The 13,192-nt window shown below is 45.5% G+C and overlaps 2 protein-coding genes across 2 annotated transcripts; one reads left to right on the top strand and one right to left on the bottom strand.

Annotated features, from left to right (window-relative positions):
• Positions 1-3,457: 3,457 nt before the first annotated feature.
• On the top strand, positions 3,458-7,730 carry LOC149372176 (uncharacterized). The gene is made up of 2 exons (XM_089566575.1): positions 3,458-3,651; positions 4,776-7,730. The coding sequence occupies exons 1-2, from the start codon at positions 3,586-3,588 to the stop codon at positions 6,186-6,188; spliced, it is 1,479 nt and encodes a 492-aa protein (XP_089422701.1). The 5' UTR covers positions 3,458-3,585; the 3' UTR covers positions 6,189-7,730.
• LOC149372175 (uncharacterized) lies at positions 5,023-10,183 on the bottom strand. The gene is made up of 4 exons (XM_089566574.1): positions 9,863-10,183; positions 8,319-9,006; positions 7,963-8,165; positions 5,023-7,108 (listed from the first exon to the last, which is right to left on the bottom strand). Exons 1-4 carry the CDS (start codon positions 10,033-10,035, stop codon positions 6,610-6,612), a joined length of 1,563 nt encoding a protein of 520 aa, XP_089422700.1. The 5' UTR covers positions 10,036-10,183; the 3' UTR covers positions 5,023-6,609.
• Positions 10,184-13,192: the final 3,009 nt, after the last annotated feature.

Raw genomic sequence — 13,192 nt, 5'->3', positions numbered from 1 at the left:
CGAGAACTGTACGAGCCATTCCGAGTTAACTAGCTTGTCGCGTGAGCAGACCTTGCTCTCTCTCTCCGACGCGAAGGACGTCTGCGTGGCGGGCGCCTGGATCACTCTGCCATTGGAAGTCTGCAGTTGTGTGCTAACTTAGCAACGTCAATATCTAGCCTAAATAGAGCTTGTTTTAATTTTAGCTACCGACATAATGGCACGTAGTCTAATGAAGTGCAGGTGAAAGGATTCCTTCACTTTATTAGGTCAACCACGAAGGAAAAAAAATGTAGCATCTCGCCAGCTTTGAGCTGGTTTTGTCGAGCAAAAAGTTTCTCGTAACTGCAGTTCATAAACGGATCGCTATAAAGGAAAAATAAAATTGCCGAACGCCCATCTTCTCATGTGGCGAATGTCAGCTTTAGCAAGAGCCCTATTCTATAAGGATCCATTCCAAATGGACTACCTTTGTAGATTTCATTTGTATTGACGTCAGTTTGAAGGCAGCATCAGACGAAACCAGCAAGCGGTCAGTCACACAAATCATAAAGCAGCGGGTCCTCACGGGGGCGAGAGCCTTCACCACTCGCGGTACACACCGGTTAACGATTGGCTGCGAAAGGCAGCCAATGATGAGGTCTGGTCACGAGTGAGCCAATGGTCCGGTCACTTCCTACAGACTCTTGAAAGCCGCAGCTACGGCACCGAACAACAGTGATCAATGCCAGAGGACCAAATGGATCCAAAATTGGAAAATGGACAGATGGATTCTATAGTAGAATACGGCCCCTGGTTGTGCGAAATGCTTAGCCTATATTATTTAATCACCTTTCCGAGCCTGCCCTTCGGGGTATTAGTGCACCTCGCTTCCTTTGGTATTCGTCGCGAGCACGAATTTTCAGGCCCTGCATGGCAAGCCTCGCGTTGCTGATCGGCACCTCAAATTCAAATTCAAATTCAAATTTTATTTTGCCACCATGGTACAGATGATGGCGGGGACCCGTAGTAAAAGCTGCCGTTTGACAGCTTGACAAGGCCACGGGCCCCCACTTTGACAGCAATGCAGTGGGTTTTTTTTTTTTTTCACACACACACACACACAAAAAAGAAAATACAGGAAATACAGATAACAAAGGAAAAAAAAATACATATAGCAGAGCTGTTATCAGGTTACAGTAGTCAGCATAAAATCAACAGCATTGTCCTGGCTGGAAAGAAAACTTACAATGATGGTGAAAGAAAAAATTAGGTAAACAAATCACAGAAAAAAAAAAGGTTAGGTGTAGTGTAAAAAATACTCGAACAGTTTGTGGCGTGTTGTGTTTTGGAGATCAATATCGTTTTGTGCGAGTTTGTTAAGAAGTCGTGGTAGTTTATTTTCTAATGTTTGATTACCATAGAAAGTTCTGTATGTTTTTACGTTCCATTGTGCTATATTTCTTGTGTTGTACATTGCATCTCGTTTTTCTAAACCAGCTAATTTGGATAGAAAAGATATATTCTTCAACACCTCGTTTTTCACACACTTGCTCAGACGATAGTCATAAAGCTTAGTAATTGGAAGTAAGTTATACTTTAAGAAAAGTGCGGCCGTATGGTAGGCATGCGAAACATTTTCAACAATTCTTAGAATTTTTTTCTGTAACAAGTGTAGTTTCTGAAGATTGCCTGCTGTTGTTGCACCCCAGATTAAATGGCAATAGCTGAAATGAGATTGTATCAATGAATTATATAGCATTAGCATTACATTTCGCGGCAGTATCTCACGGTTCTTGTAAAGAAGACCAATAATACGTGAACATTTATTTATTACAAAGCTAACATGATCATTCCATGACATTCTTTCATTAAATATTATACCTAATGTTTTAAATGAAGGCACAACTTCTAAGGGTACGGACTGAAGAAATATATTCTCGTTCGTGTCATGGGCGCTTTTTACGCTGCAAGCCAAGAACGTGGTAGCGAATGCTCCTCAGCGTCTCAGAGGCTCGAGCCTGGGCTTGTCGCTTATGCACCACGTCCCGAGTTCAAGTTTTTAAACGACCCCGTTCCGCCTCAACCATGTTCCGCCACTGTCCTGGCACGTGGGCGCATTGGGTCTCTGTACTGCGTTCGACTTGGGTTCAACTGAACTGCGACGACGGCGTACAGCACAGTAGCGCATCTATGTGCGTCGCTCCGGCGCTCTCTGCTCAGGCGCCGCACGTCGGCGATTGGTCGTCGGCAAGTGTGACGTGCGTATGATGTCACGTGACATCTCGCCCTGTTGCTCCGCCTGGCCTGCGAGTACTTGGATGTCCTCGGTCTCTTTCTCCAGTGCTCCCTTTCTCCTGCTTTGCGCCTGTGATGGCGGTCACGTGACCACGGACGCGGTGAATTCCATGACAGCTTGTCTTAAGAGCTAACGCTTTAAAAATCTCTTAAAATTGTGTGCTATGTTGCATCCTTCCTACATGTAGGCTTGAGGTAGCAGGATCTTACTATGATAGCTCAAGATATGTTTCTTGTGTACATTATGCACAGTATCGCATAGTTCTGAGATAAAATTCTTGCGAGTGTCGGTTGACGAACGACAAAAGGAGATCATTTCTTAGGAGAACTAAGATTCTAGCTGGATCGAATAAGACCATGACATTAAATGGTATTGATGATTTTCTTGGAATCGACGCCTCGCTGCCGCAGCGCCGCAGACACGTCCACGGAGGGTCCTCGCACGCGGAACCTCGTCGTTTGCTCCGTTGCCCTGATGGCTTGCGGGCACATTCAGCCATGGTGGGAGTTTTGCTGCAAAGGTGATTTTAGAACAACCGCTGTTGTATGAGTGTTCGCACGTAGTGTAGCCAGATAGCAGAACCGCTAAGTGTCATTTCGTTAGTTCTCTATTGCCAGTGACATTGTGAGAGGTTTGTGAACAAAAAGTTTTGACACTAGTGGAACGCTCGCAGTGTCTTTATCGAGACAATGCTGTACACATCAGATTGCTTCAACGTGAATTTCACTGCGCAAAGGCTAATCACAGTCTAATAATTAGCTCATTATCGGCGTCACACTCAATCGTGTCTCCCCAACGCCATCACAGCTGACAGACAAGCCTCGGCGAGCAATAAGCGCGAGCCTGAACAGTACTGAGACATTAGAGAAACATTCAACACTGATAGAAAATGAGACGACTAGCCGAAGCAATCTACGAGCGGTGCCACAAACAGTGACCTTGCCTCGTGAGTTCGACAGATCGTGCGCTGCCTGCCAGCGAGTAACGCCGGCAGATTGATCGTCTAGTGCTGTGTCGAAGCAGATTTTACACGCCAACTCTGTTGTCAATGGCAGAATAGGTCTTCTGCGCAGGCAGAGTACCTAACGAGTTCTGACACTGAACATGAGGTCGTCGGTTCGATTCCTACCGCAGGGCATGCAACACAATGTATATTATACAGGGCGCTTCACATAAGACGACACAATTTTTAAATATAGTCCTTATTCGAAACTGCTGCCATCTAGTGACGGCCGCGCGCATGTCCGCCATGTTGAAGGGTACCGACGCGTCAGCATGCACGCTAGCGCAAGTGCTCATCGCTTATTTCACGCTCTTTGCTGTCAACGATGCCTACATATTGTTGCGTGCCGTGCTGTAAACAAAGTGGAAACAGGAGTGCCGAAGGAAAAAAGGTAAGCAGGAATTTATTCTCCCGCAGCATTATTTTTTTATCGTTGCCTTGTGTCACTGCTATCGCTACGTTTCCGCACCGTAGGCACAAGTGCAGCCGAACGGCATATTTGTATCGCCTCGCAAAAATAGGAGGAAAGAATTGAATGCACTCGACTCTAAAGACTGGAAGTTCGTGCTCGACGCCTCGGCAAGTAAAATATACCGTCTGTTGTGTGCTACATTGGACAGGAGACAGATTTCGCAGACGGGGGTCCCCAGCCTATGTATGCAGGCATTGATTCAAGACTACTCACTACTTATTTACTGCACGAACTGTTCCTGATAGGTTACACCACGCAAGTTGCCGGATATATTTTAATAACTGACCCCGAGCAGCAAGAGAAGGAACAGTTGCCGGACCTTTACAAGGCACCAGGCTGCGTGAAATCGCGATAGCGCCGACGCGTTGGATAAGTCTACGTCCCTGATCCAGTTACATGAGCGTTTTTAAGAACTCGCTGGGCGACGGAATCACGCGCGAATGAAGGCTGCTGCAGCCGTGTTTAGTGGCAAGCGCGACGTTCGGACGACTGTGGTCGCTGCGCAAATAACGATCACCGTGGAATTTTTGGATTGTTCGAGCTGCTCACTCTTTTTCGCATCGAAGCGGAGTTGTTTTCGTCCATAACTCGCGCCGTACACGAGAGCGCAGAATTAGCTGCACCATCATGTTTTTTTTTCTTTCTGCAATCGCGGTTGATGCGGTGTGCAGTTTGCCTCCGTCAAAAAATGTGCTCACGGTAGAGATTTGTACATTTCCGAGTTTTTGGAGCAATGCTTTCCAATATAGCTTAATGTGCTGCGCAGTGTACGCGAGTCAAGCTGCCGCGGTCGCGTTGTGCATAGCGGAAGAAATAAGCCCCAGTGCAAACTTGTGCCTTCAATATTTTTTTAATGCATAAGTGGCAAACTGCAGTCAATCAATGTATGACATTTTCTGTATGGCGAAAGGTGCTGGGTCCACTTTATTACACCATCGAGTGGCTGTTGGCATTCTGTGTTTGTGTGCATACAATGCTTGCAAAAGTAAAAAAACATGCTGTGTATGATGAACTCCACATTAATGATACCTGTGTTCTTTCAGGTGTCTTTTCACTGCATTCCTGACGACAGCAATTTCCGGAAAAGATGGTTGGCAGCAATCAAAAGAGAACCTCCATTTAATATTAGGACAGCCCGTGTGTGTTCGCTCCATTTTATGGAAGAGGATTTCTTGAAAAATGTGGCCAGTGGTCGTCGAATACTGCATGACAGTGCAGTACCATCGGTTTTCATATTTAAGAAAAAAAAGCAGCCAAGAAAGCCACCAAAAGCTCGACCAGCCCCAGTCATCCAGAAGCGCCACACTCTCTTGCCTTTATTATCTCAAAATGAAGCACTTGAGCATGACTCTGAGCAGTTCTCAACGCAAGATGCTTCTGCTGCTATGGAATGTGGCTATAACAGTGAACAGTCCCAAGAAGCAACTGAAATTTATCAACTGCACCAAGAGCTGGCAGAAGCAAAAGAAAAGATTGCAACATTAGAGAAAAGGAATTCTGCATTGCTAAAGAGGTGTGCCGACTTGGAGTCTGCTTCAGCACAGTTTTCCATTGAAAACTTCAAGGACAATGATGAGGACTTCCAGTTTTACACTGGCCTACCGTCTTATAATGTGTTCCGACAACTATTGCGTTATTTGCGAATTGACACTGCAAAGCAAGACGATACTGCTTCCAACCCTAAAAAAGAAGTTGGTCGTCCTGCTGTTCTCAGCACCGAGAACCAGCTATTTATGGTTCTTGTGAGCCTGAGGCTGGGACTTTTCCAGAAGGACATTGGACACCGATTCAATGTTTCACAAACCACAGTGAGTCGCATTTTCAACGAATGGATCAACTTTCTCTTCATGAGATTGGGAGACCTGCCTCTATGGGCTTCAAGAGACGTCATTAATAAGTACATGCCCGAGGAATTCAAGGCAAAGTACCCCCTGACTCGGGTCATCATCGATGCCACGGAAATCAAGTGCGAGGTGCCAAGTTCATTAGTGTTGCAGTCTGAAACATACTCAAACTACAAATCGAGTAACACATTCAAGGGCTTGATTGGCGTTTCTCCTGATGGCACGCTCACATTTGTATCGCCACTTGTCACAGGCTGTGTGTCAGACAAGGAGTTAGTGAAGCGAAGTGGGTTTCTCTCCCTACCATTCGACAAAGGAGATGTCGTGATGGCCGACAAAGGCTTCACTATCAAGGACCTTTTGGAACCGATAGGCATACACTTGAACATGCCGCCATTTCTGAGAAATGGCCAGTTCTCAAGAGATCAGGTCAAAGAAACAGAGGCAATTGCAACCCTGCGCATCCACGTAGAGAGACGCATCCAGAGAATCAAGAGTTTTCATATATTTGACCGCAGAATCCCCATCACCATTGCACCACTCATCAACCAAGTGTGGACTGTGTGTGCACTTCTCACAAACTTCCAAACACCTCTCATGAAACCATCGTAAAATAATAGAAGTCCTTTATAATTAGCCGCCGCGGTGGCTCAGCGGTTATGGTGCTCGGCTGCTGACCCAAAAGACGCGGGTTCGATCCCGGCCGCGGCGGCTAGAATTTCTTTGGAGGAGAAATTCTAGAGGCCCGTGTGCTGTGCGATGTCAGTGCACGTTAAAGAACCCCAGGTGGTCGAAATTTCCGGAGCCCTCCACTACGGCGTCTCTCATAGCCTCAGTCGCTTTGGGACGTTAAACCCCATAAACTAACTAAACTTTATAATTAATTATTTTGCAATGGTTTTCAAGTTTCAAGTGGCAATAAATATTTAGCTCCAACCTTGTGCTTCCTAAATGGGAAGCTTGGCACAGTTTGGCTTGTGTGTACATTTTTTAGGTTAGTTTATTATGCAACAGAACTGCAAGATTATGAAAGCTAGTTTTGCTCGGCTGTTTGTAATGCATTTAGGTATGGCAAAGCCTGCTGAAAATAGAAGCTGTCGAGCTTAGATCTCATCACCGTCCAAACAGCCTCGGAATATATAACTTTGCAGATTACTATCCAAGACTCCGCAAAGACCACAAAGTGTGTCCACTGCAGTCCTGAGCAGTACATCTGCCCCATCACTTGTGCATAATAGTCACTAGATGGCTTTAACTGTGGAACATTATCCAAAAGCTCAATACAAAAGTCATTCGATGCCAGTGCTTCCTGAAGTGAGGAGGTCCGCTTGGTCCATGGGCACTTGACCTCAATCAGCCCAAAAGCAGGGTTCTCCTGGGCATCATAGACCACGCGGTCAGGTGTCGCACCCAGCCATGGAGATGCAGGAGGCACCATGAAACCACACGGATTGATTAAAACATTCCGGCCCATATGTTCCATGCACTGAATGTACCGCTGGACAGCTCGTGGCTCGTTCACAGTTCCATGCCTGCAAATAATGAATGGAAAATCGCAAGGCTTTAATTAAGCGGCAGACTTTCAATACAGTTAGGTGCACTCACGATTTACTGCCAAATGTTGCACAAGCTAATTAAAATCAGATTTACTAATCCAGCAGCAATTCAGTTTATAATGCATGTTTCATTATAACGCGTTTCATTTGCCTGATATCACTACAAATGTATAAGTTCCCTGATTTCATGACTGAATGCTTTTAAACTGTGACTAGGTCGAAAAGAAATATAAGATTTTAAACCTCTATATTTTTAAATACACTTGTGACTGCGTTTTGATGGAGGTGAAACGCAAAAGGAGGCCTTGTGCTGTACAACGGTAGTGCACATCAAAATATCCCCGAGTTGTCTAAAGTAATCTGAAGACCTGCTACTGTGTCCCTCATAGCACGAGTTGCTTCAGGACATTGGACACTGCATATCATATCGTGACATATTTGCGATGAGAGCAAAAGGTTAGGAACTCTGCATTAATTTTGTACCAGGGCAGGAGAAGCCAGGAGACAGGCAGTTGTTCACACAAGCAAGCGCGCAATCGTATGATGCTGAAAAAGCATGAAGTACATTCTGCTGTATTAAAAGCTTGTTTCAGTCTAACCACTCACTGCTTCCTCGTTGCACCCGTTAGAACATCACAAGAGCTGCAATCGCATTTTCTATTGTCTGAATGACAATGTGACGGGCAGGGAAAGCATGATTTCTGCCCAAGACAAAAAATGTTGGCATCGATATGGTAACAGCTTAGGAATGGCAAGCACTGAGTCTTTCATTACAATAGAAGTAACTTTCAATGGTAAACACATGAGTAATAATCATAACACTGACTGACCTGACTATTGCATTTGAAAATTTTCTTGGCCTCATGATGTTTGTAATGCCACGCTCTGTCCAGGCCGCCTTCCTAGATAAAACAGCACCGAACTTGGACGCTGTTAATCGGTTCATTCTTTCTTTCTTCCAAGTAGGACTGCGCACCTGCTGCCGAGTGTTCAGCTCTAGTGCTGAAGCATCAGCACTAGAAAGCATCAAACCCTGAAGAAAAAAAGAATACAAAAATAATGCACACAGCTGAACTGCTCACCTATAACATTCACCAATGAACATTTTCAATAATAGCAAGTCTCGACAAGCACCAAATCCACCACAATAACCACAGAGATACTCAAAATCAGGAACGCTTCTAACCTGGAGGATTTCATCATCTTCCAGTTCTGCAGGTGGACTCCACCTGTCGTCCACTGGGATGAACCTGTACGGCTCCACACATTCATTCAAATGGGTGGCTTGGGGGGTAATTTCGTTCCATGGTACAAGGCAGTCAAAAGCAGTAGGCAGCAATGGCATATGAAGTGACTTTGCTGAGCCAATGAAAGATGGTCCGGCTTGAGTCTCTACATGCTCACATGAAGCTGCTTCCGCAAGAATAGCTGCAAAGCAACAGTGTGTGTCCTTTAAGCCCTCTGCAAGCTCCAGTGTCGCATCTACCTGTTGCTCCATGGTAGGCATTGCATGTGCAAAGCTGAGCTTGCATCTCTTTGGGTCAGCTGGTCGCCCTTCGCCAACTTGGCGCCAATTCACCCTCATCACATCTTCAGGTGCCATTGCCTTCCTTGGTCGTCTCCACTGTTGTGGTAGCTCAGTTGGTGCCATCTCCTCAGGGGCTTCCTTGTAGCCGAGTAACTGGAGCTGCACAAGCTGCCTTAGTACGGCTACTACATGGCTGCAGTAACCCGAAGCTCCAGCCGGGCAGCTACAGCGTGCTTCTTGTACTACAGAATCCATCAGAAATGTCACCTCTACAGTATAAGGATCTGCTGTCTTTTTCCTGCTTCTGTAGCAAAGGCATTGCACACTGACAGCAGGCCCACACGCACTGAAAAAAAGGAAGAACAAAGGTTCACATTAAAATTAAGAATCAGTCTGTTACCTCATAAACGGCGGTTTTCGACATGACGCAAATTAATTAGCATGCACAAAGTTCATTGCAAATTACAAGCCTCACTGGAATGTGCTAGCTTGTCAATGAGCGCAATGTTCGTACGTGTTTACAGGAAAAAACTGAATCAAAACATGCGTGTCAGCTATCATTCCAATTTTGCGGAAAACAAAACAACGACAAATGACCGACGCCTAACTATGCAATTATATCCTTGACACCACAATGTCATAAGGTAACGAAGAGCTAGCATAAAGCGCGAGCCGTATCCAAAAACACATTAACAAACAACATCTGCTGTGCACATGCTACACCGCAGCATACGCATCACGATTCCACAGCTTCTCCACAGCTTGTACAAACACACAAACGCGCACCTGCACGATGCTCGAGACGTAGCGCAAACCCATGTTAACGGGTAACTTTTCCCAGCCACAGCTTCATCGCCAACGCGGGCGCATAATGTAGAACGGTTGATTAGAAAACCGGCCATATGCTCGTTGAGAAGCAACAGCGCAAAGCCGGTGAAGCTCAGAGGAAAATAAAGCTACGCCAGCTGTTTCTTCTTACTGTACGCGTCGTTTTTTTCTTCGTTTTTGTAGGCTGTGCGCTGTGAATCGGCAGCATAACGTAGTTCCCGCTTACCTCTCCGCGATCGCAGACGCTGCGCTGAAACACGCTCCGTAAAAACTCTCTTTAGGAAGTTCCTATAATTACATGCTTTAACCAACGGCTCAAAATGGTTGCCATACTACAGTCAAGAATAAGAGACAGAGAGTCGAAGTTTACTAACCTGTTGCACTTCTTCGTCTTCAGCGTCGGCAGACATACATACGACTCGGCCACAAGCTTGTAGCTGCGCTTCCGTTGCCGTTCCGAGGAAGTTTTCAAAGCACAGTACTGCTCTACAAGGTCGCTAGGAAATGCCGGCAGTACCGACAAATCCATCGACCACTCTCCTGTCATATTTCGCTGCGGCTGCAAAAACTACAGCGCAAAAGAAACGATCAACGGACGGAGCAAGCGTGGTAGCGGCGTCGGCACTCACTCCCAACCCTTAAACATGGCGTCGCGGCGACGGTTGCGGTTTTGCTCCGACAGATGGCAGCAGTTTCGAATAAGGTCTATAGGCCTTTTGATTTAGAAGAGCATTTTTTAAGTGTTAGCATTGTCAGCGGTGTGGTACAACAGAAACAAGATAAATCTTGCTATCTAGCAGGCTGGTTAACTAGCATTGAATAGTTAAACTTCTAACTATAACTGTTAGGCTTTTTAATTATTTAGAGGCGTGTAGCCCAAACTGCGTAATATCGATATTAGTTTTTATAATTTCTAAAACGCCATGACCGTAGGCGCTGGGGCCCAACAGATTTTAGCTATTTCGACCAGTTACGGGAACTGGAGGGTTTGCTTTGCCTGCAAGCTTCTCGAAAGTGCATGTATTTTGGCGCGATGTAGCCAAAATATGTTGCTCCACGGCGCCGAGGGTAACCATGTTTTAGAAATTCCAAAAACTAATATGAATATTAATTAGCCTAACAGTAATAGTTAAAACGTTAACTATTCAATAACAGTTAACCAGCCTTCGAGTTAGCACGCCTTATCTTCATTCTGATGTACCGCACCGTTGACAATGATATGGCGAAAAAGCGCTCTTCTAACTCAAAAAGCCTTTCTTTGTTTAGATTATATAAAGTATTACCTAGGTGAAACACCCACTACAGATATAAAAATTTCATGTACTGGTTATTTTGCCGCACGTTTTAAAAGCTTTGGTGCTCGAGGTTAACCCTGGACGTTGCACACGACGTTCTGATAGCCTAAATATACCTGAAGCACAGTAAAAATTAACTTAGTGCTAGCACCCACCACGACAGCGCAGTTCTTATCATGCACCGACTAATAACAAACGTCGCTGAGCCCACGTGACTATATCGGGCACATTCTTCCTTAAAATAATTACAATTTTTCAATTGATTAAGGTCACAAATATAAAAAAAATACAGAAACATTCCCCTGAGCTTTCCTTGGTCTCGGTAACTATTGGCTTCCTTCATTTGGGTGATGTGCTTTGTTATTCCTTGCGGGGATTACAGTGATTTAATTCGAATTGTATTTCATTCTTTTTATACTTCGTCGGTGTATCAATCCCAAGTCTCCGGGATTAGTCTAACAGGAGAATTGTATCATAGCGGCCTGACATTCATTACATACCTTCCATCTACTGTTTACAAATATACCGAGCGCACGAGGGGGCAGTTTCTCCGTGAAAATAGTGCATGAGAAAAAGGCGTCCTAATCCTTGCCACTTTCTAAGTGCACACATGGTTAGAAATCTATATTCACATTTGAAGTAGCACGTGATTAATAAAATTAATGAGTACGAATAAACGCGTAAAGGCGCAGCTTAATAAGTTATAACTCAAGCGACAGAGGCTGGAAAACTTTTTCTAGCCTAGAGTTCTTTTCTGCGCAAGCAGCATGACAGTAGTTGATCCTTGCTTACCTCCGGGACTAAAAGCAACAAATTTGTCTCTAGTTTCGTCGTTCACCCGTTATACAAGAGCCTTCATCGTGGACGTAACTGCGAGATTTCAAATTTGCTCCGCCGCCGCGGTGGCTCAGCGGTTATGGAGCTCGGCTGCTGACCCAAAAGACGCGGGTTCGATCCCGGCTGCGGCGGCTAGAATTTCTTTGGAGGAGAAATTCTAGAGGCCCGTGTACTGTGCGATGTCAGTGCACGTTAAAGAACCCCAGGTGGTCGAAATTTCCGGAGCCCTCCACTACGGCGTCTCTCATAGCCTTAGTCGCTTTGGGACGTTAAACCCCATAAACAACAACAACATCAAATTTGCTCCAAAGCACGCGTCGACCGTTTACCGCTCCGCTTTCACATCGCTTTCAAACGCCAGAGAAATTAGTTCTTCCTTCTTCCTCGTTTATTTATTTACACCCTCGAGGAACGAAAGGCTTTTCGGCTCACACGAAGTTGCATCACTGACAACCAAGCGGGGGTTTGGCGTGAAATTTCAAAACTTTCAGCCGCTTACACCTCAAGGATGCAACGAGTTATAAGCGTCAGCTGGATCTCGGAACGATGAACAGGTTGATGACGCTACGAATGACTGCCACTGCTACTGAACGGCCACTAAATAAACAAAAATATCCGCAGTATAGCCTATCAATGACTGTGCGGGTCTGATTTAAGGGTCTTCAGTTGGAATTGGGTGGCCAAAGTTTGCCTTCGACAAGAGTGCAGACCAGGTAAGAGTGGCCGTACCCGCGAGTCGGCAGCTTTGCACATATATAAATATTTGTCTTTTTGCTATGAAGTGCGGCATGCGGACTGGAAATATACATGATGTGAAACCAGGGGAATTGTGCTAACGCGGCTGTAGTGCTGTGAAATTAATCGGACGTTTACCCATTAGGTAACGCGAACTTACGCAACACAGCTGGAGCAGTGCGAAATTCGGGTGCGAGTCGAAATGTTTAGCGATTCTAGGTAAGGGTGCCTTTTGCTAAGAGTGCTGGAGTAGCCGGATGCAGTAACCAGTCACTGGGCGTGGAGCTAGTGTTCGGCAGTGGGTGTACGGAGTATGGGGGTGCTCTGTGCCAACTGCTGTGCATCTGTCCGGCGTTAGCGGACGCGTAGTAGTGACAACGGTCGATGCGAATGTGGGAGAACCTTCCTTATAAAAGCCACTGCTATAAAACAAGCGCAATTCTTCTTCGCCTGACCCAGGAAGCTGCCCTTCCTAATGCCGCCATATTGGATAATTTGAGATGCCCCCTTTAGGTTGGGAAAATCATTAATATATATCTAGACAAGTCCGTTGGGCAGGGTGAGAACATATACACGAAGCACACTGCTGACTAACAAAGGAAAGCAGAAGTATGCCGAAAAAAAAATGGATGACGGATTTCTTGCCTCTCGCGGAATCGTCCGTTAGTAGAGTCCAGTGCGCACTGTCTAGACTAGAGACGTGTAGTAGGCAGTGATGAAAACAACTTACAGTCGATCGGTTGGTATTGTTTGCCAAGCGGTTGGTATTGTTTTGCCATAGGCCGTGCCATCCCGTTTTCTGCCTAGGAACGAGAAAAGAAAACGTATATATTTTAT

The sequence above is a fragment of the Amblyomma mixtum genome, chromosome 1 (assembly GCF_055824585.1).
Source record: "Amblyomma mixtum isolate Tamu chromosome 1, ASM5582458v1, whole genome shotgun sequence".
Classification (NCBI taxonomy): Eukaryota; Metazoa; Arthropoda; class Arachnida; order Ixodida; family Ixodidae; genus Amblyomma; species Amblyomma mixtum.
Note: the sequence above shows the minus strand (reverse complement) of the source record. Positions and strands in the feature narration are given on the sequence as shown.

Coding starts and splice junctions, on each gene's coding strand:
- LOC149372176 (XM_089566575.1), top strand. CDS start 3,586: ATGCCTACATATTGTTGCGTGCCGTGCTGTAAACAAAGTGGAAACAGG. Junction 3,652..4,775: donor GGAGTGCCGAAGGAAAAAAG/GTAAGCAGGAAT, acceptor GTGTTCTTTCAG/GTGTCTTTTCACTGCATTCC.
- LOC149372175 (XM_089566574.1), bottom strand. CDS start 10,035: ATGACAGGAGAGTGGTCGATGGATTTGTCGGTACTGCCGGCATTTCCT. Junction 9,007..9,862: donor AAGACGAAGAAGTGCAACAG/GTTAGTAAACTT, acceptor CCTTTTTTTCAG/TGCGTGTGGGCCTGCTGTCA. Junction 8,166..8,318: donor AAGATGATGAAATCCTCCAG/GTTAGAAGCGTT, acceptor TTTTTTCTTCAG/GGTTTGATGCTTTCTAGTGC.